Below are 27,754 nucleotides of genomic sequence, written 5' to 3' on the forward strand. Positions count from 1 at the left end.
AGAAAGAAAAGAAGGAAGGAAGGAGGCAGGTGGTAGGTGACAGGTACCATCAGCTCTGCTGGGTGCTGGGCTTCATAACGGCCCCATCTCAGCCAGGATGCTTCGAGGTGCAGGAGATGAAACACCCCACACCAAGTGGCCCCCACCAGCCAGGTCAGAGCCCTCACTGGGGACCGGGTGAGGACCCGTGGGGTGGGATGGCAGCCCGGGCCACTCCCCCCTCGCAGCACCACTGCTCTCCGCAGAGCCAGGGAGTGGGTTTCTCAGGAGGCCCCGGCACTCTTCCCCTCAGCCAGAACGGGTCACGTGTCCCTTCGGGAGCCAGTCCCTTAGGCCTGAGTCACTGAACCCGTGGGTGAGTGCTAGTCTGCCCCCTGTTGCCATGACGAAGTACTGCAACCAAGCCACTTGAACAGCAGAAATTTATTTTCTATAACTCCAGAGGCTGGAAGTCCAAGGTCAAGGTGTCGGCAGGGCTGGTTCCTTCTGAGGCCGCTCTCTTTGGCGTGTAGATGGCGGTCTCCTCCCTGTGTCCTCACGTGGTCGTCCCTCTGCCTGTCAGTGTCCCGCTGGATCAAGGCCCACCCTAATGGCCTCATCTTAATGTTCTTAGTTTTTAAAGACTCTGTCCCCAGATACAGTCACATTCTGCAGACTAGGGGCTAGGGTTTCATCATATGAATTTGGGGAACACAATTCAGCCCATAACAGAAAGGTCACCCTAAACTGGTTTAGAGTAGCCAAGGCCCACCCCCGGAGATGGGGGTGAGCTCAGTGTCACCCCCATGAAGACACAGGGGAGGAGGGGCGGTGTTAAGCCAGTTGGGGACTCCAGGATCCAACATGCAATCTACCAGCTTCAGTGTGGATGCCAGAGGGAAGTCAGGTGCAGTCAGGGGCACTTCCTGGAGGAGGCGGAAGGCGCTGGGTCTGAGGACAGGCCTAGTTTAGAGAGGTGGAAGAGAAAGGGCATCACCCCACAGCATCCTGGGACATTTCCCGCACCTCCCCGAGGCCTAGCACACAGATGGTGGTTAGTAATCGCACGGCTGGCGCGGGCACCCGCGTTAGTGGGAGGGTGGGCCAAAACCCCTTCATTCCTCCTGCTCAGTCACGTTGCTCCCCTCCCCCACCCACCAGTTTGCAATTGTCGCCCACATCCCCCCAATGGAATAGCCTAGAAACAGCCGGGCTCAAAGAAAAAAAAATTGTTCAAATCTCCATGTTAATGCAGAAAACATGATTTACATTCCAGTGGGGTGGTGTGTCATTTTTTCCCTTTGCTTCCAGCTAATTGGAATGTAAGATTCGGCCCCCGTGCCGGGTGTCTGGGGTTGATTATGACTCAGGAGCGATCCAGGCCCGTGGAGATGAAGACGGGCCCCTCACACGTGAGCGGACAGCAACGCGACCTGGGTCTGCCACTGTGGTCGGCAAGGCCGATGAGTCCCCGGTCTCCTTAGGGGCCACGCTGGTCCCACAACTTTGTCCGAGTCTCACAAGGTAACAGCCATCCCATCGGGCCCAGCAGGGGTTCGCCTGCTTGGAAAGTGTCAGTCTCTCCTCTTCTCCGCCATTCCATTTCTCTGCGGGTGCTCATGGGAGAACCCACCCGGTGGGGGTGCGGGGATGGGCTCAGGGGACGCAGACTGAAAGAGAGAAACCCAGTCCGGCTTCTCCGAGAGCTTTCAGCCCCATGGAGACAGAAAGTAAACCAGCAATCGGGGAGCCCCAGTGGATGGCGGAGAGCAGGCCGTGCCCTGGAGAAGGTAAAGCAGGGAGGGGCGGGGGAGGAGGAGGGGGCCTGGGGCCTGGGGGATGGTGGGGGATGGGAGGGAGCTGGCGCATGGAGAGCATCTTATTCCAGGCTCCCTGCTTCTTCCAAACGCTCGGGTGGTTCCTGAATTCATTTCTGGTGAGTGAAACGAGCGCACAGGCTAGTCACCGGGAGCTCCGGAAGCCCTGGCGAAGGCGACTGCTGCCTGAGGCTTGGCCCGGAGTCGAACCGGAGACAGAAGCAGCCAGGAAGCGAGCAGAGCCGGTGAATGTGGGTGGGGGACACTCAGGACCAGGACTGCCCGCAGAGCGCCGGGCGGCTCCAGAGAGCAGGCCCAGGACGAGAGGGTCCAGGCCGTCCTCTCCACCTCAGGAGGCTCCCTGGGATTCCGTCACCCTCGGGGCAGGCAGGGTGGAGGGCGCACCCGGCCTCCCGGCCAGCACTGACCCGGGCGGCCCTGCTCCACCTGGCCCGTGGCTCCTGCCAGTCTCTCTCTGCTGGATCCCATCCTGCCCCTCGTGCTCCTGGCACTGGGTCGGGTGGCTGAGTCTCTGGGTATGGCCCCCACCCAGGGAGTGGGCCTCAGCTGGTGCTCAGAGTCCCGGTTTGGGGCCCGGTCCCAGCATTCCTTCCTCTGACCTAAGTCATTCCAGGTTCAGGGTTTGTGTCCTGCACAACGGCGGTGTCCCCTGCATACACTAAAGCCACGGGGTGTCGTACTGGGTGAGCCCTTTCCTCTGGGGGCGACCCACTCGTGCACAGCCTTGGGTGGACCCCTCCTGCCTGTGGCACTGGGGCTGGCCTGTATGGCCTGCAGAAGACGGCAGAAGTGAGGGGGGGTCGCCTCCAAGATGAGGTCACGAACATGACCGTGGCCTCCCAGAACGCTCGCTTTGGGGAGCCAGCTGCCATGTTGTGAGACACCCACTGGAGGGGCCCACGTGGCAAGGAGCCGAGGCCTCCTGCCAACAGCCCCCGAGAAAGCCACCTTGGAAGGGGCCCCGCCGGCCCGGTCAGCCTTCAGAGACCGTGTCCCAGCTGACCTCTGCCTCTCGGCCTCAGGAACGCCCCCGCCGTTCCATTCCTGGGTATCGGACTCGCAGGCCCTGGCGGGGAATGTCCCTTGTCTCCAGACACCACGTTCCCGAGGCACGCGGTGGGCGGGCGGCGGCGGATCTCTAGCACGCTCGTCTCGGCTCCTTCCGTCCGCAGAGCCGCTCCAGGCTGTGCGGCCTTGTCCTTTCCCTGTCCAGGCAGGACGCTGCGGCCTGGACGCGTGAAGGCCCCGGCCCTGAGCCACCCAGAGAAGTCGTGCAGAGAAAGGGAGCTGGGCGTGTGCATCTGTTACAAGCAGACCCCCGGGCTCTCCACTCCCCCTACAACCTCGCTGTCCCGCTTGGACCCCGAGTCTTCAGCGGAGGGCTCTGCCCCCCCAAGAAGTCCCACAGGGCTAATGGCCCTGAGCGGTGATGCCCAGACTAAGCCTCAGAGCGGCATGGCCTGTCTAGGGCCCCGCAGCTGGGAAGGAGGGTGCCAGGCGGCAACTCGGTCCCCTGCGCCCACTGGGAGCGAGGCCCTTGCTGCCCAGGGGAGCTGCCTCCTCAGAGAAGGGCTGACCTTGGCTGGCGTGGGGGGGCGTGGTTTGAGAGGCCTCAGGCTCTTCTTCTCCCACCCAGGGCTGTGGGGCCCACACAAGTCTGAAGCCCCTCCACCCCCCTGCCCGACCCCTCAGCCAGTGAAGGACTCGGACCCTGGAGGAGGGGACACTGCCACCCTCAGAACTGTTTCAAGAAGCAGCTGTTGACTCTGGGTCTTGAATTCTAAAGTGATTTAAAGTCCAACTTGGACCCTCTGCCCCTGGGATGCTTGTAACCATGGCAGCAGCTCACCCAGCAAGAGCAAATATTTGCTGAAGGAGAGGGAAAGAGCCTGGAATGGGGGGCGGGGGGGGGGAGCCCCAAGGATATAGGACCCGGGCTCTGTCCTGGGCGTCCACAGATGGCCGGGTCTGTCCCTGCTCAGGCTCCTACTCGGACGCCTCCGGAAGAGTAATAACCCCTCTACCTGGTCCTTACCCGGGGATGTGCCCCGCCTTGTGCCCCGTTCCCTTAGCCCCTGTGTGGAATCTGCCCTCAGGATAGCACGGCCAGGGCCGGGTCCTGGGCGGGCCCCCTCTGCATGAGCAAGCCCCTTCTTGAGCCTCAGTGTCCTCACCTGTGAAATGGGAACAACGAGCCTGCCTCCCTTTTCAGAGCTGTCACGTGGCTTAAATGAATTCCAGCTGCCTGGAGCATGCTCCGGAGACATTGTTGTCAAGATTCCCAGCTGGGTTCCAAGACAAAGGATGTCAGAAACTCCAGGCCACTGCACGGGGCCCAGAGCAGGGAGGCAGCCCATTCAAGGCCACACAGCAGGTGTGGCCGGGCCCAGAACTCACAGGCCACAGGGCCTCCCTGACCTGCCGTCACCAGCTGAGTGGTCGTGAGTCATGGCCGTGGACCTGCTCAGGGTGTAGCTACCATCTGGGCCAGGGCCCGGGTGTGCCAGGCGTGTGGACAGCCTCTGCCGAATGCGTCCCAGAAGAGAGGAGGAGCTGGGGAAGCAGAGCCCTCGGCCCTGAGCTGCCGGGGAGGGGCTCGGCGTCCCTGCAGGAGCCTGAGGAGGGGGCGCTGGGCTCTCCCTGCTGGCCATCCCCCCACACCTCCGGTTCCAGGTTAACAGGTCCACATACACACCTTCATTTGTACATAGGCCAAAAGCTGTATTTATTTTTACATTACATGCTAAGGAATTACAAAGATTACATCTTACTATTAAGAGACTTAGGTGGGCAGAGCAAGCCTGCAGGATATACTGCTGATAGACGGGGTTGAGTCCTGGCTTTGTCGGAATGCTGGGGCCTCTGCTTCCCCAGCGTAAACAGGGGGCAGTCTCAGCACCCGCCCGCCCTCACCCAGCGGGGACTGAGTCTGGGCGCTCTCAGGAGGCCCTGTCCTGAGAGTCCCCTCCCTGCCACCTACCCCCCCACCCCCGCCTCCTCTCTCTGCCGGGAGCACAGATGCACAGGGTCCAGCAGAAGTCAGGCCTGCTCGAGTGTGCTTGGTGATGTAATCATGTGAGAGTAATAATGTATAGTTTTAATTTAAACATTTCACCTAAAAGGCCATATGGTGTGCTTGAGTGTGATATTGTTATGTTACAAAATCACGTGCTTATGATTTTGTAATAAAAGATTTTGCAATAAAAGAAGGGTGGTATTGGGGCGGGACCCTGTATTTATTTACTCTGTTTTCTTATTTCTTGCACCAGAAACTCTTGAAATAGAATAGGAGGAGGGGCTGTGGGGAGAAGTTCCCGCGAGGAGGCTCCCTTCCCAGGCAGCTGGGACTCCACTGTCTACCGTGATGGGGAGGGGGGTTGGGGGGCGGATACCTGAGCTCAGCCAGGGGCAGGACGGCGTGAGCCTCCTGGTTATGGATTGGCCACCACACCTGATTCCTCTCCTCCATCAGAGGCTCAGCTGCTGATGGGTGGCTTGGGGACCAGGCCACGTGGTGCCCTGGGGTAAAGGAAGGCTGTGTCCACAGCAACTGAGCTGGCCCTGGTCCTGGGGGACAGCTCCCTGCAGCGAGGGCACTGGGCACGGCCCTGTCTCCAGGGGCCTCCCAGCCACACGCTGCCGGCTCAGGATGGGCGAGGGCTACAGGCCCTTATTGAAATTGTGCCCAAAGGAAAAACATCAAAGACCCCCCCCCCCGCACCGCCCCCCCTGCCCTGTCAGCCCCACAGTCCTGCTCCGGGCAGACAGCTCAGCCATCCCACCGTTTTAAACAAAAATAACGATGCAGTGCGGTATTTATAGCATGTGTAAGAGTAAAGTGCATGACAAAAATACATCAAGGCAGGGTGGACCCACAGTGTCCTAAGATTCTTGTGCCGTGCTTGAAGTAGTATAATATTCTTTAAAAGTAAAGGAAGGAAGCTGAAGATGAATACCACAAACCCTAAAGCAACCTTTAATGGTGTAAGCAAAAGTTACAGCTAATAAGCCAACCGAGGAGATGAAAAGGAAGTCACACACAACAGTGAATCCACAAGGAGACAGGAAGAGAGGGAAGAGGGGAGCAGATGGGACGCAGGCAAAACAAACAGCCACTCGACAGACTGAAACCCGGTTCTAAAAGCAGCCACGACAGGACACGTGCGAATGGTCTAGATCCCCCGAGCCAAAGGCAGTTTCTCAGCTGCATAAAGAGCAAAACACACAGCAGCCGGCTAGCACGGATCAGCAGAGAGCCGGAGCGGCCGCGTTAATACCAGGCAAAGTGGGTTTCAGAGCAAAGAGCGTTACCGAAGGCAAAGGGGATTTTTCAGGATGATTCAAGTGTCAGTTCATCAAAAAGACATAACAACCTTGAATGTTTATGCACCTCGTAACATGGCTTCACAACACTCGAGATAAACCCTGCAAGGAGGCAAGCCACGCACTGGGAGGAAATACCATATTTTCCCATGTATAATGCGCACCTACATTTTTGTGTGTATTATACAGGGATTATTATACCTATTACCATACCCGCGGTCTGTAACCATTACACCCATGTATAATGTGCATCCTTATTTTTCCCTCAAAAATTTGGGCAAAAAAAATTATGCATGATACACAGCAAAATACGGTATTTGCAACACATACAATACGTTTCTAGAATCCAAAGAACTCCCAGGCATCGAGAAAAAGCTAAATAACCTACAGGTAACATATATGCACATTTATTTTCTGGAAAAAAAATGCAGATGTCCGTAAACATATGAAAAGATGCTCGGCTGCACCAGTGAAAAGGGAAGTGCCAATTAAAAGTAAATTAAATATTATGCTATTCTCACCAGGCTAGCAAAAAAAAAAATGACAAGTCTGAGTGTATAAGGACTAGTGAGGATGAGTAGCAACAGAGACTCCACTGCTGGTAGAAATGCAAGCAGACACCACCTTTTTGGAAAATAGTTTGGACTGTTGGTTTGCCAGGGTTGTTGCAACTAAGGGCCACCAGCTGGGTGGCTTCAGCAGTGGGATTCACTGGCCCACAGCTCCGGAGGCCGGGATTCCTCCTGAGGGCCGGGACAGGGGACATGTTCCAGGCCCCTCTGCTGGCGTCTGGTCGCCCCGGCTGTCCTCAGCTTACAGACGGTGTTCTCTGTGTCTTCGAGTCGTCTTCTCTCCACACGTGTCTGTCTGTCTCCGTCCACATCTCCCCTTTCTATAAGGACACCCTTTGCATCGGATTAGGGCACAGCCTCATGACCTCGTCTCAACTGGATCATCCGCAAAGACCCTGTTTCCAGGTAAGTTCACGTCGCGGATCCTGGGGCTTAGGCCTTCCACGTCCCAGTCCAACCTACAGCACCTGGTTCGATGGGAAGACGCTGGTACCTTTCTGCCTGGCTGCTGCACGCCAGGCACTGGCCGGAGAGAGCATCCCGACAGCTTGTACTGGTGCGTACTTACCGTCCAGAAGTTTATCAGCAGAAGAACAGTCGGATAAAAGTGAATTTAAAAAAGAGCACGTAGCAGTGAAAATGAATAAATTATAGCCACACACATCAGCCTGGAGAAATCTCAAAAACATAGTGTGGAAAAAAGCAAGCCACGGAAAAACCCTCGTAGTTTAACTACGTAATAAAGACCCGCGTGGTCGGTTCTCTTGCCCCCTTCAAGCCTTCGCTCAAACGTCATTCTCCCAGAACGGCCACTCCGCCGCCCTTCCTCGTGTTGTAAACACGCCCCCCCCCAGCACACGCACATCCACACTCCTATCCCCCTCATTCACTCCACACTCCCTTGCCCCACAGCACTCACCGACGTCTAACAAAGTATACAGTTGTCTCACTCAAGTGTCTGGTAGTTGCTGCCAACCTCCGCCCTCCAGAACGTTAGATCCACAAGGGCAGAGTCTTTTTTTTTTTTGCTTTTGTTTATTGAGGTCGACAAAGTACCTACAACAGGACCCCACAAAGTAGGCACTGAACAAATACTTCTCAAACTGAGCGCTCGGTACACAAACGCTCATTGATGATTGTGTTAAAACCGGGTGTACGCATTACGCCTCGCCTGTTGTATCCGTGATGTCTTATAAAAGTCTGGGAAGAAAGCAGACGCATCTCTTGCCAGACCTGAGTGTTGAGCTGAGCTACAGACCCTACATGAGCGATGCCACTCCCTTAAACATGGGAAGGAAGTCAGGGTTTGGCTACGTGACTCCCCCACCCCCCGGGACAGGCACTCTTGCGTGTGATAATGAGTGAATGTCAATGTACCGACAAGATGCAGCCTTCTGTATTTTATTTCTGCTTGAGCAGGGTTTTAAAGCGTGCTCGTGAATATTTGCCCTGACAGCTACAGAAAGAAGTAAAACCACCTGGTAAATTTGCCTTGTGCTTTCTTGAGAAAACAATGGGAAGCCGGTGGCCTGTCAAGGCCAAAGTCAAATAACCAAACATGCACAGTCCCGGCCTTGACAAGCTTCCTTATGGTCTGGGAACACTCAGTAGCCACCGCATCGCGTCTCCGTGACCACCCACCCACCCCCGGGCAGGGCCAGCCGCCTGCTCCAGGAGCCTTCACCGTCTGTATTGGCACAGCTGGCAGGCGAACTTGGTTCTTCCCTTTCCAAATTCTTTTTGACGGTTGTGTGTCCCTCGCACTCACAGATAATTTGGGGACTGGCTCATTAGTTTCTTCCAAACAGGCAGGTGGGGTTTCAGGAGGGATGGCGTGAAACACGCAGATCGATTATTTGGAGAGCACGGCCGCTGCTCTCAAGCGCCTGGCTTCGTTTTCCGACGTCTGACTGCGGGTGGCTGTTCCGCCTCATCCCTCCGGTCCCCCGGGGCCCTCCTGTCGGGACGTCACCTCCCACCTGGACCGGGAGAGCAGCCTCCTCGCCGGTCTCCCGGCTTCTGCCAGTAATCCCTTTCCTGTTCACTCTCCCTCCACCGGACAGACAGGTTCCTTCACACACGAATCCGACTACTCCACTCCCTTGCTTGAAGCCTCCGGATTTCCCCTCTCCCTGCGGATGGGATCTGAGCTTCGGCCCTTCCTCTGGCCCCGACCCCCGCCCACCTCTCTTGTTCTGTGTCCGCAGACCTGCCGGCTGCCGCTTCTCTGAGCTCCAAGCTCAGACCCACCCGGGGCGCTCACACCAGCTGCTCCCCCTGCCTGTGAAGCTCTCCCCAGGTTAGCTCCCTCCTTCCCAGCAGGGCCCGGCTTCACCGTGACCCAGGAAGTAGTTTCCCCGTGACGCCCCCTCGTGTCTCCCATATTTTTCTGGTTTGTATTTAATTGCCTTCTATCCCTACTGCTCACTGGAATTCGTCCCCTTGTAAAAGGATGACCCGACTGTCCCATTGGACCTCCAGGGCCTAAAACAGTGCCTGGCCCACGCACGGGGCCCAGAGCACTTGTTCCGCGTGAACAGGATGAGCGGTGACACCTGTGCTCAGCAGGAAGCCTCGCCCCCCAGACCTGGGAGCACCTGAGGGCAGGAGGGTCCGGGGCTGCCTCTGCCAGCAGCAGAGGCCTGGTTCTAGGTTGCCTTCAACTGAGGTGCATTTTATCGCTTTTCAACTCATCCATCATTGATTAGCCAGCCACAGTTTCCATGACAACCCTCAGCCAACTGGGATATCTCCTCATCCGGAACATTCTCTACCCCACCCTTCTTGGAGCACCTCGTTCATTGTCCAGGTATCTTCCTTCCAGCCTTGAGCCAAGGGTAAGGTCCTAGGTGAGGAAGCTGAGGCCCCGGGGCTCCTACAGGTGGGAAGCCCCAGGCATCAGGACCTCGCTGCGTTTCACGGATGAGTCTGCTTTCTGCTGGTATGTCAGGAAGGCCTAACCCGATGAAGGGACCAGTGTGCAGCCACCAGAAGGAGGGATGGCTCCCCTCCCCGCCCCCCTCGGGTCAGCAGGGAGCACCGGGGGCCTGTGCTCTGGGGTCAGAGCTTCCCCAGCTGCAGCCAGGAAGCCAGTCACCTGGCCAGGCAGGGGTTCCAAAGCCCTGATGCAGGTAGAGAGGTGTGCTCCCTGGAGGGGCGGGGGTGGTGCCAGGGAAGCGAGGGAGGGAAGTTTGCACCGGGCGTGGGTATGAGAAGATCAAACCCTCTTCTTCCCGGGGGAGGTCTGAGCAGCGGGTGTTTCCATCATGACTGAGATCCAAAGCAACCTGCTCTTCACCTGGCTTCGGATTCCGAAAGCCTCCAGGCAGGGAGTCGGGCCTCAACTCATGTTCCTGCCTCGTCACAAGGCACATGGTTGAAAACGGACTTCGGGGACCTGGGGGACCCGCTCCTCTTGGTTTTAGAGGTCACGGCTTCCACTGTGGCCTCGACACCAAGCACCCCAGCACACGGGGTCGCCTGCACCCACAGCTGGACTCTGACCCCTTAGAATAATAGACACTTGGGAAGGAGACGACTAAGCTGCATTCTGCAGCTACCGAGACGAGGGAGGACGCGAACATGGGAAGCGTTTGTGGAGACGGAGAGACTACCGATGCACACGCCTGGGCCGGGTGGACTCCCGGATGGCTGTGGGAGGAAGCGACACCAGGCCCTTCTGAGCCAAACCAGAAGGCAGGGTGGGTGGGAGGGGGCAGTGGACGGGACGGGGCGGGGCCTTCAGCACCCCAGACTGGCTGCAAGGAGGCTCTCTGCCCTCCACAGCTGCATGGCACAAATGTCAGTAACTGTCCGAGTGTTGACCCGGGAGAGGGGCCGCAGGGGGTTGTCAGGAGGATTGATTAAGTGAGAGGTACGGCAGAGCACGCGTGGGGTGGGTGTGAATGGGCATCAGGCCCAGGGCCAGGGGCCGTCCAGCTAAGCTGTACTTCTGGGGACAAGACGGGCTGGGCTGGGGACAGGGAGGCTGGGCCCCTGCAGGGCCGCCACAGCCTGAGCCTGCAGCTGAGGAGGGAAGGGCACCTCGAGCAGGCTCCCGCAAGCATCCTCGGCTCTTGCAGGCCCACCAGCCCCAGACCCACCAGCCTCGGGCCCACCAGCCTCGGGCCCACCAGCCTCGGACCCACCAGCCTCGGGCCCAAGCATCCTCGGCTCCCCAGACCCACCAGCCTCGGGCCCACCACAGCCAGGCCCAGGCGGACCAGAGCGGCCCTCATTCTGCCTGGGTCCGGGGTGCACAGAGCTGCGCCCCTCCCTGCCCTCGACCCCAGACACAAAGAACACAGACACCAAGGCCTCGTCCAGCGCTCTTTACTCAAAATGCCGCCCTCGGAAGCGTCCCAGTCGCACACACAATGTTGGATGGGCATGTCAGCGTGTCCTACAAATGGAACTGCCATGGGTTTGCCCCTCAAACGTGTATGAAAAATAAAATATATAATATTTAGCTTTATAAATTCCCCCACATGCTCGCTTTCTCTCTAGAAGAATCACCGCTACCGCCGCCCAATCGGTGAAGCAGCCCCGAGGCACGAGGCACGCGTCCGCCCGGTGACACCGGCTTCCTGAGCTGGCTCTGGGGGGACCCTGGGGACAGGCAGATGCTCGCAGGAACCGGCACGAAGGAAAGCCGGCAAACCCCTCGCGGTGAGGTGAGACGGCAAACAGGGGAGCCTGCTAACGGCTGCTCTTTTCTGCGGGGAACAAGAAGTTCCCCAGGCCAGACGGAGAGGCGGTGGAAGCTGCAATGGGGCGTTTGGCACCAGTGGAGGAAGGGGGCCTTTCGGAGCCGCACTCAGGGACAGAGCGTCAGTGGGACGGAGAGGCGACATGGGGGAGGGGACGGCCACCACAGAGCTCCTCCATTCCGAGCCCCCTCCCCACCAGCCCTCTCTTCGGGGCCACGGTCGTCCCTCCCCCAACCCCAGGAGAAGGCAGGGCCCCGTCTGGGCGGCCTGCCCTCCTGGAGTTTACAAGTTCCTGGGAGGAAAGAACCGTGGGGGTGGGGCTGGGGCAGCGGCCGCTTTGCTACATGCTCCATGGGCATCGGGAAGGACTTAACGCACAAGGGATATGGCCACTCCCAGGGGACGGCTGCACAGCTTGTAGAGGGGGACGGACAGAGGGCGCACACGAGACACCAAGGATCCGAGGGGCAGGCAGGCTGGGGGGCACTAGCATTTACAGGGGTTCCGAACGGGGCCTGAAGGTCTACAATCCCTCCGGCAGGAGGTCAGACAGTGGGGGCCCCTGCGGCTCCGGGCTTTCCCTCGGGGATTCTGGCCCTACCCCCCCCCCCCCCCAACGACCAGCTCTCTGGTGGGGAAGAAGTAAGCCAGTCACACAGGCTGCCACAGAGCCTCAGTCTTCGGGGGGCCCAGCCCTTCGGCGGGAGGGCTGCACACGGTTTGGCTGAGGGGGTGAGCGGAGCCCCGCCTCCCGGGCAGAGGGCGGGGCGGCTACAAGTCGAGGAGGCGCTCCTCACAGGTCTCCACGGGCCACTTGGAGGCCCCCCCGAACATGTCGACGTTGTTGTCCACCCACGGGATGACGTTGCCCGGCATGTTGGTGGAGCAGTTGGCCATGTTGACAATCTCCTGGGCACGGAGGACGCGGTCCCATATGTTGAACTGGCTGAGCTCCCCCACAAACGCCTGCGTAGCGTCAAACCTGCCCCCGATGGTGTCCTGGGGAGGGTACGGATCCGTGTCGGTGCAGGCTCAGAGGCTGAGCCTCTTGGCATGCGACCAGCTCCCGGGAGGAGACGCCAGCTCGAAGGGGGAGGGGGGCAGGGCGGGGGGAAACTGGGGCATGTTTCCCGACACCCCCAGCTCTGGCCCGAGCGATGTCTTTTCTCCAACCGCCCAGTTTACAGAGGGGAAACTCGGGCTAGCCCGGGGAGACACGTGCCCCGAGTCCCAAAGCGGGGACTAGACCTGCGTCTCCAGGCTTCCAGCCCCCCCCGGGGAGGGGTGCCCTGGGTGCCCCCCCTGGGGAGGGGTGCCCTGGGGAGGGGTGACAGGGAAGTGGGGAGGGCACGGGCCGAGGAAGAGCCCAGCCCCAGCCCCCAGCACTGCTGGAGTCTGCTCCCCCGCTGTCCATCAGCAAACCTCCAACAGGCCTGAGAGGTCAACGCTCACCTGCCTGAGAGCAGACGGCCAGCTGCGATTGCCCCCCCAGAGGGCTGCCCCGGGGCCTCGCTCTTTCCTGCCATCCTCCCCCCACGGGCTCAGCACCCCCCAGGCATCCCCCAAGCACCTCCAAGCCCTGCACCGGCAGCTCCTGGAAGAGGCCATACCAGCCCCCAGCATCCTGAGTCAACACTGCCTGGCAGAGAGGACCCCGGGGGGGACACGACCTGTCACCCCAGGGTCACCCCTGGTTACCTGTGCTGCACTCGGACCCAGAAACTGTCTGAACCCGCCACACCAGCCCGGGGGCCCCACCCTCAGCCCGTCAGGCACCAGACGGTGTGAGCAGAGCTGGCAGGGACCTTGCCCGTCCAGGCCTGGTCCTGGGCTGCCCGGGTGGCCCACGTGCTCCGGTCCTTCGGGCCCCTGCACCCACCTGCTCCTGCCCAAGGATCAGCACGCCTCCCGGCTTGATGGGGTGCCAGGGGGCCAGGTTCTCCCCGGTGCCGAGCTTCTCCCCGTCCTGGAAGGCCTCCCACAAGCCGTCCCGTGTGGTCCAGGTGACACAGATGTGGTGCCACTTGCCGTCGCTAACAAACAGGGGGAGCTGGGCAACCTGCGGGTGGCAACGGGCAGGTGAGGTCCCTGGCGGGTTCCCCAGGAGTCTGACCTGGGGGAGGGGGCGGAAAGACCTGGGCCTACCACTGCTCCCAGGACGTGGGGTCCCTCCTGGCCTCCCCCTCTTTGCTCCGTGGGTGACGTGCCTGGCCCATCCACCTCAGAGAGACCCTCGGGCTGGAGATGCCCCGTGCCATCAGACACTCAAGACAAAGGGCAGTGTGGGCACAAGCCCGGACCCCGGGTGGCCCTGCGCTCAGCTGGACACTCTCGGCCCTGGCTTGGCCAAGAGTCCCAGACACTGTCCTGAACAAGCCGGTGTGACGGTCCCTGAACACCCCCCGAAGGGCAGTCAGAGCCCTCCCTGCTGGGCAAACTTCCCTGGACGGCAGTCAGACCAGGCACCGCACCCCGTAGGCGAGGCCCCAGCGCCCATCACGGCACCCGGGGACTGTGTGGGTGTCCCGCCACACAGAGGACCAGAGGCCTGCAGTCACATGGGCGTGTGGGAGTCACACAGGCTGGGGGAGGGCGCTTCCAACCCGTTATCTGTCTACCAGCCTCCTGTGGGTGCTCCTCAGACCAGCGTGACTGCAAACCAGCCTGTTGTTACCGCTGGTGTCCTAGCAACCCCACGAGCCAACTCCCAGGAATTGGCTGTTTACAGGACGTCTGATCGCCTAATCGGAGAGAAAACAAGGTTCTTGGCCCTCAGGGCAGTGTCCAAGGTGTTCTTTGGAAGCACGAGCCCCAGCTCAGGGGCTCAGCGACGTGGTCACGGCCGGAAGGAGCCCGGCGGGCGGATTTCCCGGCGTCTCCCACTGAAGCGAGCTCTACCCAGGGCGGTTGGGTGCAGACGGGGCGAGGGCACCGGGGTGCACAGGGCTCCTGGGCTTGGCAGAGGTTCAAACACTCGGCCCCGGCAAGGAGGGCGTGAGGGAGGACACGGTGCTGACTGCGTGGCGTCCGACTTCAGAACGGAAGTCTCCGAGAGGGGGCTGCTGGGGGTCCCGCAGATGCCCAGGCCCTCTCTCCTGGGGAGACCCCACCCCTGAAAGCCAGCCAGTCCGCCGGAAGGGTGCATGTGCTCTGTGAAAGGCAAGGCTGCGGGGACGGCAGGGGCAGATCAGTGGTTGCCCTGGGCTGGGGCAGGAGGAGGAGCTGACTACCCCGGGAAATGAGGAAATCTGGGAGGTGACGGACTACATCTCCTAGCTGTAGTGGCGGGTACACCACTGCCTGCGTCTGTCAAAACCGGTCAAACCACTCAGTAAAAAAGGGTCAATCTTACTGTTTTAGCGTATGTGCATTGTACCTCAATAACCAGCCCCGTCTCCAAAAAGACGTGCTCATGAGAAGTATCACGCCGACACACACACACACACACACACACACACACCCTCTGATCAGTGCAGCCCTGGGAAGCAGCCCTCACCACCTGGCCTGAGGGCCCTTGACCGTTCAGGCTGGTGTGCAGACACGCCAGCTCCTTCTGTTCCTTCCATGACCCCTGGCCTGGAGTCCCAGCTTGGGTCTCCAGGAGCCGCAGCGGCCCGCCCCCCTGCCGGGCCCCCTCCCCCCGCCCAGTCCACTGCCCTGAGCAGGCCTGAGTCAGCAGAGTCACCCCCACCACAAGGAGGACAGCCCGCCGCCCGCTGTCGGACTCCCTGCAAACTCCCGGCCTTCGCTGCGTGACGGGGGAAGGCGGCATTCGAGTCCGAGTCCGAGCCGGCCTCACCTTGTCGTTGATGAGCAGCTCGATGGGGTTGTTGCCCCACTCGATCAGCACTATCTCGTTGGCCTGCCCGGGCACCGCGTAGGAGAACGGGGTGCCGATGCCGGGGGAGGCGCTGGACCGCAGCCACAGGCAGATGGTGAAGGCGTACAGTTCGGGCAGCGTCTTCTTGACCTTGCCGTACAGGTAGTTTGTGCGGAGCGGGAGGGACACTTTGAACGCGTCGGGTGACTTGAACGCGCTGTTGCCTGGGGGGGGGGGGGGAGGAAGAGGGGCCAGCAGCACATCAGTTTGCGGCCACTGGCGAGGCCCAGCGTCACAGTTCACCTGGGCCCCCCTGCACCCCCCGAAGGAGGGGTCCTTCCATCACTGGAGCACCTGGACCGCACAGCCACTGTCCAAAGTGCTAAAAAGCTCCAACAGCAAACGAGAATGGCCTCATGTTTCAAAGCTCAAAGAAGCAGGTAGGGAAAAGCTGGACTTAGTGTTCTGGCTGAATGAAGCCAGAAAACCCTTCCCCAGCCAAGTCTTGTTATATCCTTGAACTCCTGGGCCCTTCGGACCCCCCAGCAAGGGCAGGCGGGGCCAGGAGCCCACTTGATGGACAGGGAGGCAGGCACAAGGTCCTAGGCACTCAGCAGACACTTGTCCAGCAGTCGGCCCGTGCCACCTCTCACAGGAGGAATCACTGCCCGGGCAGCGGGGTCAGGGGCCTGTAAGTTGACACTGAAACTGAACTCAGCAGTGGCCTTTGGGCTACACCCCTGACCGGAGCTCATGGGTTGGTGGGTTTGTAACTTGCTCTTTCCTCTCCAAGAAAAGGTGGCATTTGTGGACCATTTCCTGCAGTCTGGGACCAGCGGCAGGCAGAGGAATGAAGAGGTGTCCCCTCCCCCTCTGGGGAACAACCTGGCCAGACCCCCGATCCTTCCAGACCCACCTGGGACTGGCGAGAGCTCTCCTGGCCATCCCCGTGCTAACGGTGTTTCCCAGGGGCTTTGAGAACGGTTGGTGCTCTCATACGTGCCTGAGCGATGGTCACTACAGTTTAGACTTGAGCTCAAAATCAACAACAAAAATAAACACGTAGAAGGCAGGGTCCTGTCTCCGGTCACCAGACTCAAAAATCTGCAGGGCGGCCGCCTGACTCCGTGAGCTGTCACGGCAAACGCTTCCCTCTGAGTTGGGGACCAGACGCTGCCAAGGAAGGAGCCTAAGTGTCCTCATTCAACAAGTGTTTATCAGGTGCCCCGAGCAGCCAGAGGGTCTCCGTTGCCGTCAACGACAGACGGGCTCCCGGGACCCAGACCTGAACTGCCCGTATCGCTTGTAGACCAAATCAGTCCCTTCCTCACTCCGTCTGCAGAACAAGGCCAGCACGAACCGCCTTCCTCGGCCACGACCCCCAACCCCACTTCCTGTCAGAGTAAAGAATTCACGAGGAAGCTCTTCGGCGCCATGGTTCGCACCCACCCAAGGCAGAGCTTCTGCAAAGGGAAGCAGCGGGGCCCAGGGTCCCCCTACCACCCTCTTGGCAACGGGCAGCCCAGAAAGGAAGACAAGCATCCGGGCTCCACGTGTCGTGTTTCCTCCTCTCCGCTGATCGTATAGTCTCCCATGACCCGTCCTGACCCCCCACAGTGGGGCACCCTCAACACACAGGCTGCGGAGCTGCTGAGCACCTGGCCCGGGCTGGGAAGGCCTGGGAAGACCTGGTCACCTGGGAGAGCCAGGGCGGGGCCAGGCCAGGACAGAAGGCCCCGAGTGAGGCTGAAGCAATGCTCAGAGAACCAGAAGGCCCCGACTCCTGACTTTCCAGGTGAACGGCTGAGGCACGGAGGCTTGGAGAAGGGAGGTGCCTCACCCCAGGGCACTCGCCGAGTGAACAACAGAGCAGGGAGCTGCGGTCCCTCTTCCCACTACAAGCAGCCACTGGTCTTTAATCTGCAAATGCCCGTGTGCTTCCCGAAGACGCGATTATCTAATAAAAAGAAATAGCTTCTATCCTTGCAGGTGTGTGGGCTTGTTGATTTAATAAGGCTCAGGCTGGTGATGTCGTTAGCTCAGTAACAACAGATGGGTTTTATTAGAGCTGGGAGAGAGTCCGGGGGTAGAGGAGGCGGTCCGGACCCCGTACGCTGGGGCCCTATTTATATCAAATGGCTCGGAGGTTCCGAAGAAACTTAGTCCAAACCAGTTAAGGCGTTACAAGGCCTGACCAAGAAATCAAGAGGCTGCAGGTGGCCGACAAGCCTAAGCAGGCCTGCTGCTTGAATGGTGAGGAATCAGGTGGTTTTCCGCACCTGGCAGGTGGGTTCAGCGATGACTGGGCAGCAGCCTCAGAGCCCAGCCCGGCAAATGTGGGAACACAGCCAGCAGGCAGGGTTCTGGGAGGGGCCGTCCCCTCCCCCGGGGTGGCCTGTCCATACATGGGCAAGAGAGTCCTGGGCCGGCCCCTCCCTGCCTGCCTGCCTTCCCTCGCGCTGATCCCAGCTCCCCCTAGAGCCAAGACAGGAGCTGTGGGGTCCGGGGGGACATCAGCCAGAGGGCGACAGAGGAGAAACAAGCAAAGCCCTCACCTCTCTCCAGCTCGGTCACCCGCTGCAGCAGCGCGTTCAGGGCACTCTCGGTCTTCTGCCGGTGAGCCGAGGTCTCGTTGTGGAGCTGGGACTTCTCATCCTCCAGCTCCGCGACCTTGCGTAGCAGCTGCCTCTCCAGCTCCCCCAGCCGCCGCTGGAGCACCTCTCGAAAGTCGCCGGGCAACGCGGCATTCGACACGTTCACACGGAGCTGGTGCTGTGGGTGGGGGCGGGTGCCGGGGCGGGGGGGGGGGGGGGAGAAGCATGAAGGCCGGTTAGAAATCATGAAACGCAGCTCTGAGGGCCTCACCACCAAGGGAGAAGCCTCCAAATCGGGAGCATTGAATCAGCCGTGCCGGTGGCACAAGGGGGAGCCGTTCACTGATGCTGCGTGTGTGTGTGCATGTGTGTGGGTGTGTGGTGGGGTGTGGAAAGGATTTCAAAGTCACACAACAATGACTTGGCTGCCGTATTTGAAACTTAGGAATCACATTCCTCCCCCCGCCCTCTCAGAAATCAGTTTTGCTCCTCGAACTCCACAGCCAAAATGCTAGCCAGCATCTATCACGCTCAGCTAAAGACAAAACCTGATGCTTTTTTTTTTTTTTTTAAGGCTCCGTCAAACGGCACTCAAAGCCGACGCACTTTCATCTGCAAATGAAAACAGCCCCCGGGGCCCAGCGCGGCACAGAGGCGGCGGCTCGCGGCCACGTCCGCGGAAAACGAGAGATCTGAGGCAGGACTGCTCTGGAGTCCAGGAACCTTCGCTTTTAATGCTGCTTCTAAATCCTGCCTGTTTCCCTTTACTCCTCTGGCGCCCTGCTGGCGGCAAAGGCAGCCTGCCACTGCCCAGCCACGAGTCCCAGGCAAACTATTTATCCCTCTAAGTGGTCCACATTGTAAAAGGCAGCTCCTTTGCATCTGCCTCCCAGGATTGTTGCAGGGGCTCAACATATTTAGCGTTCCAAAAATATTAGCTGTTATAAACCTTAATGAACCAAGGGATATTCAAGATGCTAGAAATACTGTGTTTAACCATCATGCCACAGGAAGTCCTTAAATAGTTTTTGCAATAATTACCACCTTCACTGAAACCTAGCTTTGCTAATAAGTATTTTTGGCACACTTGTTTAACAGAAATGTCCACATTTCTTGAACAGGGTGGAACGTAAAGATGGAAATCAAATGAAGATTTCGCTCTCAAAGTTCCAAACTGTGTACACCTTCCAAGAGAGAACGCAATGAGGTCCTTTCCCCCAGAGCAACAGGGCACCTTAGGGATGCGCGGCTCGTGGGTAGACGTCTTCCAAGTTAACCGGACTTCCTCCAAGGCGAGTCCCAGTGGCGGGTGACCCTCCAGCCAGCGCTCAGGTCCCGCCCACACCCCCTGGGCCTCTGCCCACTCTGGGCTACCCAGACCTGAGTTATAAACGGAAACGCGGGACGCCAGGGGCCGCTGGTCTCCTGCGGCAGCCTCAGGTCACCCGGCACAGCCTCCGGGAGACTGGCGAGAAGAGAGCAGGCCGCCCCGGTTGGGCTAACCCGGACCTCGTTAGGCGAATGGCTGCCCGGTGGGCGGGGGGACATATGGGGTGCGGGGTGCGTTACACGCAATTAAGCCCCGAGCAGGATCGAGAACTGCCCCCCCCCCCCCCGCTCCCGACCCCAAATCCAGCTCGCTCCCGCACAGCCTCGCGGGCAGGACCACGCACCCCACCTCCAGGACCCCAGCGCCCCGCTACCTCGAGGCTTTCCAGGCGGTCCTTGAGGGTCTGCAGCGAGCGGCTGAGCTGCTCCACCACGTGGCCGGGGTCCCGGGGCAGGTCGCCCATGGTGTCCTTGCCCGTGGCGCCCCGGCCCGACGCCTTGCCGCCCGCCAGCCCCTCGCAGCGCGCCAGCTTGCCCGTGAGCTCGCGGATGGCCTCGCGCTGGGCGCCCAGGGTCTCCTTCTGCTGCACGACGGTCTCGCGTAGCTGCAGCACCGCGGCCCGCAGCTCCTCCTCGGGGCTCAGCGCGCCGCCCTGCATGGGCATCGCGGGCAGCGGGCAGCCGGCACGCACCGCCTCCGGGGGCAGCGCCGTGCACACGAAGCGGCTGCCGGGCGCCGGGACGTCCTGAGCCGCGGCGGCCACGGCGAGCGCCACTCCGGCAGCCAGCAGCGCCAGCATCCCGCCGTCGCCGCGCTCACTCCAGCATCTGCGGGTGGGCGAGCGGGCGCCGTCGGGGCGCGCGGCTGGGGCGCCTCCTCCGCGGGCTGCGTCCGGAAGCTGCGCTCGAGGGCAGCGCGACCCGGAGCCCACGGAACCACCAGCCGCGGCGCAGACGCACACTCCACCCCGCACGGCGCTCTGGTCGGCCCGGCCCGCGCGCCCTTTCTTAAGCTGGTGGGGGGAGGAGTGTGGGGGAGCGGCGCCGCGGGCTCTGATTGGCCGGGCCGGGCGCGCGTCACGCGCGGGGCGGGGCGAGGGTTTCTTCCCACCGCGCGCCCGCCCCACACCGGAGTGCTGAGCGCCAACCCCGGCCCCCCCCCTCTCCCCCCCGCCCCGGGTGAAATAAATGCCCGGGGTGCCCTCGGGAGCTTTGGCCGGCGTGTCCAGGCGCCCCTCGGACCCACTCGAGGACGCGGACACCTCGGGGCGAGGAGAGGCTGAGAGCCCCCTGGTGCCCCCGAGCCCCGGGACAGGCTGCTGAGCTTCCGGTGCGTCGTCGCAGCCCGGGGTGGGAGTGACCCCTACTTCCCCAGGGAGGAAAGTGAGGCGAGCCCCGGGAGGGTCTAGAACCCAGGACTGCCGTCGCGAGCCGCCCCCAGCCGGCGTGGGCCGGCTGCCACCTCACCCTGAAGGCGGGAAGCTGACGCGCGAGGTTCCTTTCCCTGGACACCCTCCCGGTCTGCGGTCTGCGTCCCCGTCCCCGCCTTGCCAAGAGCCTCAGGTCCGCGGGGACCAGAAACAGGCTCCGGATGCCGGCTGCAAGGAGGGGGAGGCAGGCGCAGGTGGCGTCGAACAAGAGGCACGGAGTGGGGGCCAGGGTCCCACGGCCACTGGCAGAGCTCTTCCAGGTGTGTCCAGCGACAGCCCACCCGGTGATGACCTTATGCGGTGAGCCCTGGGCTTGATGGGGTCCATTCCACCGCGGTCGTCGTGATCGCGCCACAGAGCAAAACAGTGCCCCCCACCCGTGTGGGTGGGGCGCCCACACGTCCCGTTTCTCAGTCAGAGGCCGCTGTCCTCAGATTCTTGGAGGGAACAGATACGGACAGAAACCCCGACAGGCAGGAGCAAACCTTTCCCAATCGTGTCAGTGGCTTACAAACAACTGCACAGAGATTTGGATGCACAGCTGCAGACTGAGCTGGCTTACTGCACATTACAGATGGAAATCCTTATTTTTTTTTTCTCTGTGTTTTTAAGAAATCCAGTGGCAAGGTCATTAATCACATTATCCATTACACCGAAAGCAAATGGATTTGTCGCCTGGGCACAGAAGCTGAGGTTGCTTTTGGAAACAAATTGTATCAAAATAAATGAAATTATTATGATAATATAAAGTAGGCTGCAGTGATTAATCTTCAGAAACCAAATGTTGACCTGCTTTGCACTTCAAACAATAGCTTCTGTTATGTAAATAGTGGGATTTTTCAAGGACGATGTTGCTAAATTACAAGGAAAGTTCTATTCGTGGATACAAATTACAGACAGGAAGTCTGGGCTACATAACACCCAAGGCGGAGGACAATCGGCGTGGTGGTGACGGTTCAGGTGAGTGCACTGGTTGGTAGAAAAAGTATGGGGTGGGGGCTGAGGTGAGTGCTGGGCTAATGTCTCTGTTGGTTGGTCGGCGTCCCCAGCAGGTAGGAGTTTCACGGTGTAACCATGACCTTGAATAGACTCCTTCCTCCTACATCTTACTTCAGCTCCCTGAAAACTCCAGAAGTCCACAATGAGCTCACACGTAGACAAACTGCAACAATAAAGGCGGCCAAGTTGCAAAGCGGTTTATGAAATTTACATCTTAGACGGTTCCGTGAGGCATTAAATCCAGACACGTTCGGAGTTATCCAGATGAGGATTTCGCTTTCAGTGTCCCCTCGCAGGTTTGACTTTTTTCTGTGTTCGCTCACAGACCTCGGTGGGTCTTATTTGCATCTGACCATAGCCCGGGAGAGCCTGTATTGGTCCACACATCCTCTCGTGGCACAGACTGGTACACTCATGTTTGCAACGACCTGACATAGAGGCTGTCTCCTTTCATAATTAAATAAGACCAAGTGTTTCCAGAATTCTAATTTCCTCCCGAACAAAGAGAGCGGTGTACAAGAAGACATAAGAATCACAAAGCAAGTGTCCCAAAATAATCACTCTTAAATTTGTCAAAAGAGATTCAGATGTGAGGAGTGACGGAGGACACTCCCAAAGCCCAAAGGGAAAGACTGGGGCATTTAAGATGTTGTTTTCTTTGAAAGCCGTGCAATGAGAGGGCTTGGTTAACAGCATACATGCTATTTGGGGTTTTACTGTGTCTTCGTGATGGAAAGCAGGCTGGCTTAGGGCCAAGGGGGCCAAGGCCTACAGCTCTGCCTCTAGCTAGGTGGTCCGGGGCAACTCACTTCTTCTCTCTGGACATCCGTTTCCTGTGTAGAAGGGAATTAGCGTGGACTCTCCAAAGATCCTTCCAGTTCGGCTCAAGAGCTGGGAGTTTGAGCAAGCATCACTGTCCAGTGTGGAGAAGGTTCCAGCACCTTGTGCTCTCCGTGTGTTTTGTGAACCACCTGTCACCGAGGGGGAGGCAGGGTGTTTGTGTACACAGCAGGTCGACTTCCACGCCCATGGAAGGTGCCGTGGCCATGGCTGAAACCTGCCCTCCGCCACAGGGAGGCTCACGCTTGATTTACTCGCAGCACAGCAGCCGCGTCTCCCTGAAGGGTCCCGCGGACCTGACTCACGTTCCCGCTGAGTGTGGCGACGGGAGCGGCAGGGAGCAGGGCCCGCCGACTCGCCTCTACTCCACGTCCCGCAGGTCCGCGGCAGTGAATCAGCTCCACCTCGTCGCTTCGTGTAGCTGATGCGGCAGGCAGTGTAGTAACCACCCACTCATTCCCGTTGTCTCCTGGCTCCCAGGTCAGCTGAGAGCCCCGTGTGGACGGAAACCACGTGCCGGGAATCCTGATGCGCTCATTCCGCCTCCATTTGAGTGCCCCATCTGTTCGGTTCCCTTGTTCTTCGCACATGCATTTTTATCTCGGGCTCCTGGGGAAAGTGCTGGCTTCCACCATGGTGTCGGAGGATCCCTTCTCCTACGTTCTTACATTCCCTCCTCTCTCCCTCGGCGCCACTGGAAAAGTCAAGAACGGGGCGTGAGTTCCAGAAAAGATACCAAGGACAGCTCCCTGCAAACGAGGCGCAGGAACTGTCCTCGGTGCTGAATGTCTATTGGAACGACTAAAAGGGTGCGGCGGTTTTGTTTGTTTGTTTGTTTGTTTTGTTTTGTTTTGTTAGGATTCGGTGCAAATACAAAATGGAATTGAGAGGCTCCGAGTGAACTTTCCTCACTAGACTGAGCTGCACTAGAGTAGAAAGAGCTTGAGCTTTGGAGTCCGGTAGCTTTTGTTTCTATCCTAGTCTGTAACTTGCCATTTGACCTTGAGAGGACAGCTTAACCTCTCGGAGCCTCAGTTTTCTCATATCTAACATCCAAGCTAAACTTACTCTGAAGTATGATTGTCAGGTTTAAGTGAGAGAATGTCTGTGGACATGTTTAGCATACAGCAGGTGCACAATTGTCCCTTTCTCCCCCCTTTCTCCACTGAATTCAAAGCTAAATTATATAAGTTCTTTAAAAAAAAACAAAGTTAAACTTTTTCCTTTATTTTCTACAAAATCATTTGACATTAAGTAAAGAATGGATTCTTGAGGAAGCAAAGGCCAGCCTCTTTGGAGGAAAGGCAAGGGATGAGAATTTTAGATATACTTACTGGTATCTCAGCAAAAGAAAGTTATCCTACTTTGTAGGTTTTTTTTTTTTTTAAGATAAAGCATTGTGGTTTTTAATTTTAATTAGAGGACTCAGTCAAACTGTTTTGTGTCTACATTAACTTAGAGTATATCACTAGACTGTGTACCCAGACCCCTCTAAAAGATCTGTAGTCCTTAACATTTCAGAGATTCTGAGTTTGTATTGCAATGAGATCCCAAGAGATATAACACCCCCAAATAAAGTGAATGCGCTTTCTTCAGTGAATCTGGGTTATTCCTGAGTAACACATTTCAGGCTTAATTTTTGGGAGGATGTGACATGAGACATTGAGTTGTAGGGAGTTTTCCTGTACAATTATATGACCACATGTGGCTGGGAAGATATAATGCTAGCCACATTGGGGGCGGGGGTTGACTGTTAATATTACCCAACCTATTTCAACAAACTTTTGGTAGCATCCTCTGATTTTAAGCAATAGAAGAAGTTGCTGGATAGGTCAGGTATCATATCTTAGCTCTGTTTTTAAAAGTAAAGGATAGTAGACTGGGGCTGGGAGGAGGCTGGAGGAAGGGACCTCATTAACTTGGCTTGCTTGGAGGAAATACTCTAAGAATGTAGTCTCAATTTCTCTGCATTAGGAAGCACTTAGAAGGCACCTTGCCTTTATACAAATTACAAGCAGCGAAATTGGCCTGTATCTAATAAAAACTTGTTGCTTAATATCTCTGTATAGTTCAGGCACACAGGTGGCTTGCTTGAATCTTTAAAGGTGAGCGGTGGAGGAATTTTGAAGACTAGGAAAGAGTTTCATAAAGGGCCAAGCTGGAACTGAGCTGCTCTGGTTCTCAGCGGAGGGCTCTCGTCTCTGTGCTGCTTCCTAACTTGACCACTATTATGCCCTCGTAAATGCCTGGTGTGGTCAAAAACCGCCTTCTTTAAAGTTAATATTTTCCCACACCAAATCCAATAGTCATTTTCCTATAATTCTCCTGGAATTTGTGACAGAATTCAACATCGTTAGCTAATTATTTAAAATTTACATTATTGGTTTCTATGACATTGTATTCTTTTGGTTTTCTTTCTTGCGTTCTGGGCTTTTTTTTTCCTTCTCTGGATCTTTCTTCGTTGCCTCCTTTCTCAGTGCCTGGGCCCAAAGTTGAGTTACCATAGCTCTCTCCTTTCTCTCACTACACTCTCTACATTACCAGTTTCACGCTCTGAGCTCTGGTATCTGTGTTAGGGACTCTACCACAGATCTGTACCAAGCTCCAGGACATGATAAACCAATTGCATGATAGGTCTCTAACTCAGTGTACCCTCAACTAATATATTGTTTTCTTCCCCATCTCCCTTTTCTTCCTCCTGTATTCCCTATTTCTGATGTATTGATGCTTTCCAAGTCATTCAAATTAAAAACTTTGGAGTTATCTGTGTCTCCTCTCCCACTTTACAAATCCATTCAAGTTTTAGTCAGTTTCTAAGTTATAATAATACTTTTACAGTATGTCAACTCTGTACTGACTGCTACAACCTCGGGACTCCTAACTGAACCCTCCCACCCTGCCATGTGCATCTCAGCTTGCACTATCCTGCCAGGTCACTTTTCCCAAAGCACAACCCTAAAGCATGTAACTCAGACACCTTCAGGGTTTCTCTGTGGAAATTTCTGTTTAGTCTCCAGCTTCCTATTCAACCCTCTTTTCTACTGTGTTCCTTGATCTCCCCCAACCAATGGAAACTATTTGATGATTTTTACATGTACCCTGCACTTCCCATTCTTCAGATTTGGAGTTCATGTTGTTTCCTATGTCTGGGATGACCTTTCTGCCAGTTCTAGAACCACAAAACTCATTCATCCTTCACAGCTCTGCATACCTGTTACCTTTTCCACAAAGTTTACCCTGATTTTGCTCAGTCTGAAGTGATGCTAGGAAGGACAGTGGTTTATCTTTGCATTCTTTATCTCTTGTGACTTTCAGCCTGTATTATAGTTTCCTTCTACACAGAACAGTGAGCTACTTAACGGCAACATCTAGGTCTGATGTACTTTGTCCTTTCAATAAATGTCTGCTGTGTGTCTTTGTGCATAATGGTGACAGTGCCGTGGGAGAGAAAAAAGAAGATTTTGCTCAATATATAACCTGTTCTGCAATTTTGCAGGAAGAAAGTCACTGTGTCAGAATGGCAAGGGACATTTTCATGAAGCAGTTGGGCATTGAATTAGACCTTGGAAGGAATAATGGAGGAAGTGATGGATAGGCAGTGTTGGGCATCTTAAGGAGCAGGCAAGAGAAGGGGAGGTCGAAGCCATTGGAGACACACTAAATATGTAATTAGTAATCTCTGACTTTTAGTCCTCTGTTCCAGATCTGTTCTCTGTTTCCAAGGCTACCTAAAGATAAATTTATCTCATTTCCAGTCGATACCACTCACCTAGCATCCATAAGGTTGCTAGGATTACTTGCTAGGAAAGATGGAGCATTACTCTGGCCAGGTGACCAAACAGCTACTTGCAAGAATGAAAAAGCATGAGTAGAAACATCAGTTTTTAATTGAGTAAAGGAGAGTGGGAATTTGTATTGGAAATGTCTATATATTCCAGTCTTTCTGAAATTCTCCCATCTGGATACCAGATGGGAATGTCACAGAAGTGGTGGGGGAAGGTTAACATTATTTTTCTGCTGGCTCTGTAACACCCCTTGGTGGGGGTGGGGGTCAGGTGAAATTGTCAAGAGTAAACCTCTCTCCCGGCACTGTCCAAGGTTCTGAACCCTCAGAGCAATTGAAATGAGAGGTTCAGAGCCAAATGCGTTCTCTGGTGACATTTATTCTCAACATATTAAGTTCAGTGCAGCCTTGAGCTTTGAGTTAAAATTCTTACTGGCTCTTTCACCTCATCTGAATCATTTATCCCTCCCCCCCCCCCCAGAATCTTGATGTTCTCACCTGGGATAGCCTCTCTCTAGCTGAATGAAAGGTGCAGAGAGACTGCATGTTTTAGATTGTCAATCAGAGAGGAATTGCACTACGACCAGCCTCCACCAGGAGAATATATTCAGCTGTGATCTGGGTGCCCCACTGCCATCTGCATCAGTCCTAGGCTCATGCAGGGAGTGAAATCCTGCGTGTACATTGCTGTTTTTGTGACAGAGGGGTCAGCTCATTCCAACTCCGCTCTTTCTTCTTTGGCTCTGCGATTCAGTCCAGTTAATGAACAGCCCGTCTGGGCAGAATTGGGTTAGAGGACATTTCCCTTACATATAAGCAGCCCAAATAAATAAATCCTCCAACTAAGATTTTCTTCCGTCTTCAACAAGAGCCAGGTAAGTGGTCTTGATTTCACTCCCCAGCTGCAATGAATCCCAGTTGGGATTCACTAGAAAATATGTTAAAACTCTTGGGATAAAGGGAAAATCTTTTGTGGAAAGAGAGACTGTGCTGTGATTGGTTTTCAAGTCTAGCTTCCTGAAACCCACAGAAGGGAGTAAAAGGGTTATGAGAACAAAGGTGTAATGCTATATTGCAGCGTTGAGCCTTTGGCTTTGACAGATAAGGTCAATTTGATGCAAAAAAAAAAAAAAAAAGCCCTCCCATGGCATATGAAAGCAAAAAGAATCTGATTCAATGTGTGGTATTTTAGGTCAAAGCTTCGATTTCACTCTCTTTTTTATTGTGGTTCATATTTTTTTCTTTGCTGTTTGGCACTGAAAAGAATTCTCTCAACTTCCAAACCCCATGACAAAATAAATAGACATTAAGTATGCTACTTGAAACTTGAAGGTAAGGTTTTGATGCTTACTCTCTATTTTTAAACAGATAAGCACTCTCCAGAATCCTGGTTTGAAAACCACCTAAGCCAGGGAGCATAAAGGATATTTGTGTTTGCTGGGGACCACAGCAGGGGTGGGGAGTAGGTTGGAGGTGGGGGAAGATTGCTGTTTGCTTTGTAACTGAAATCAACACGAATCCTCAAATTATTACATCA

General features: G+C 56.7%; 1 protein-coding gene across 1 annotated transcript; it reads right to left on the bottom strand.

The window, feature by feature from the left end:
- Window positions 1-11,035: 11,035 nt before the first annotated feature.
- NPTX2 (neuronal pentraxin 2) lies at window positions 11,036-20,143 on the bottom strand. The gene is made up of 5 exons (XM_028528474.2): window positions 19,539-20,143; window positions 17,797-18,013; window positions 15,221-15,465; window positions 13,301-13,480; window positions 11,036-12,420 (listed from the first exon to the last, which is right to left on the bottom strand). Exons 1-5 carry the CDS (start codon window positions 19,962-19,964, stop codon window positions 12,193-12,195), a joined length of 1,296 nt encoding a protein of 431 aa, XP_028384275.1. The 5' UTR covers window positions 19,965-20,143; the 3' UTR covers window positions 11,036-12,192.
- Between the last annotated feature and the right edge of the window lie 7,611 nt (window positions 20,144-27,754).

Source organism: Phyllostomus discolor, chromosome 13, assembly GCF_004126475.2.
Source record: "Phyllostomus discolor isolate MPI-MPIP mPhyDis1 chromosome 13, mPhyDis1.pri.v3, whole genome shotgun sequence".
NCBI classification, from domain to species: domain Eukaryota; kingdom Metazoa; phylum Chordata; class Mammalia; order Chiroptera; family Phyllostomidae; genus Phyllostomus; species Phyllostomus discolor.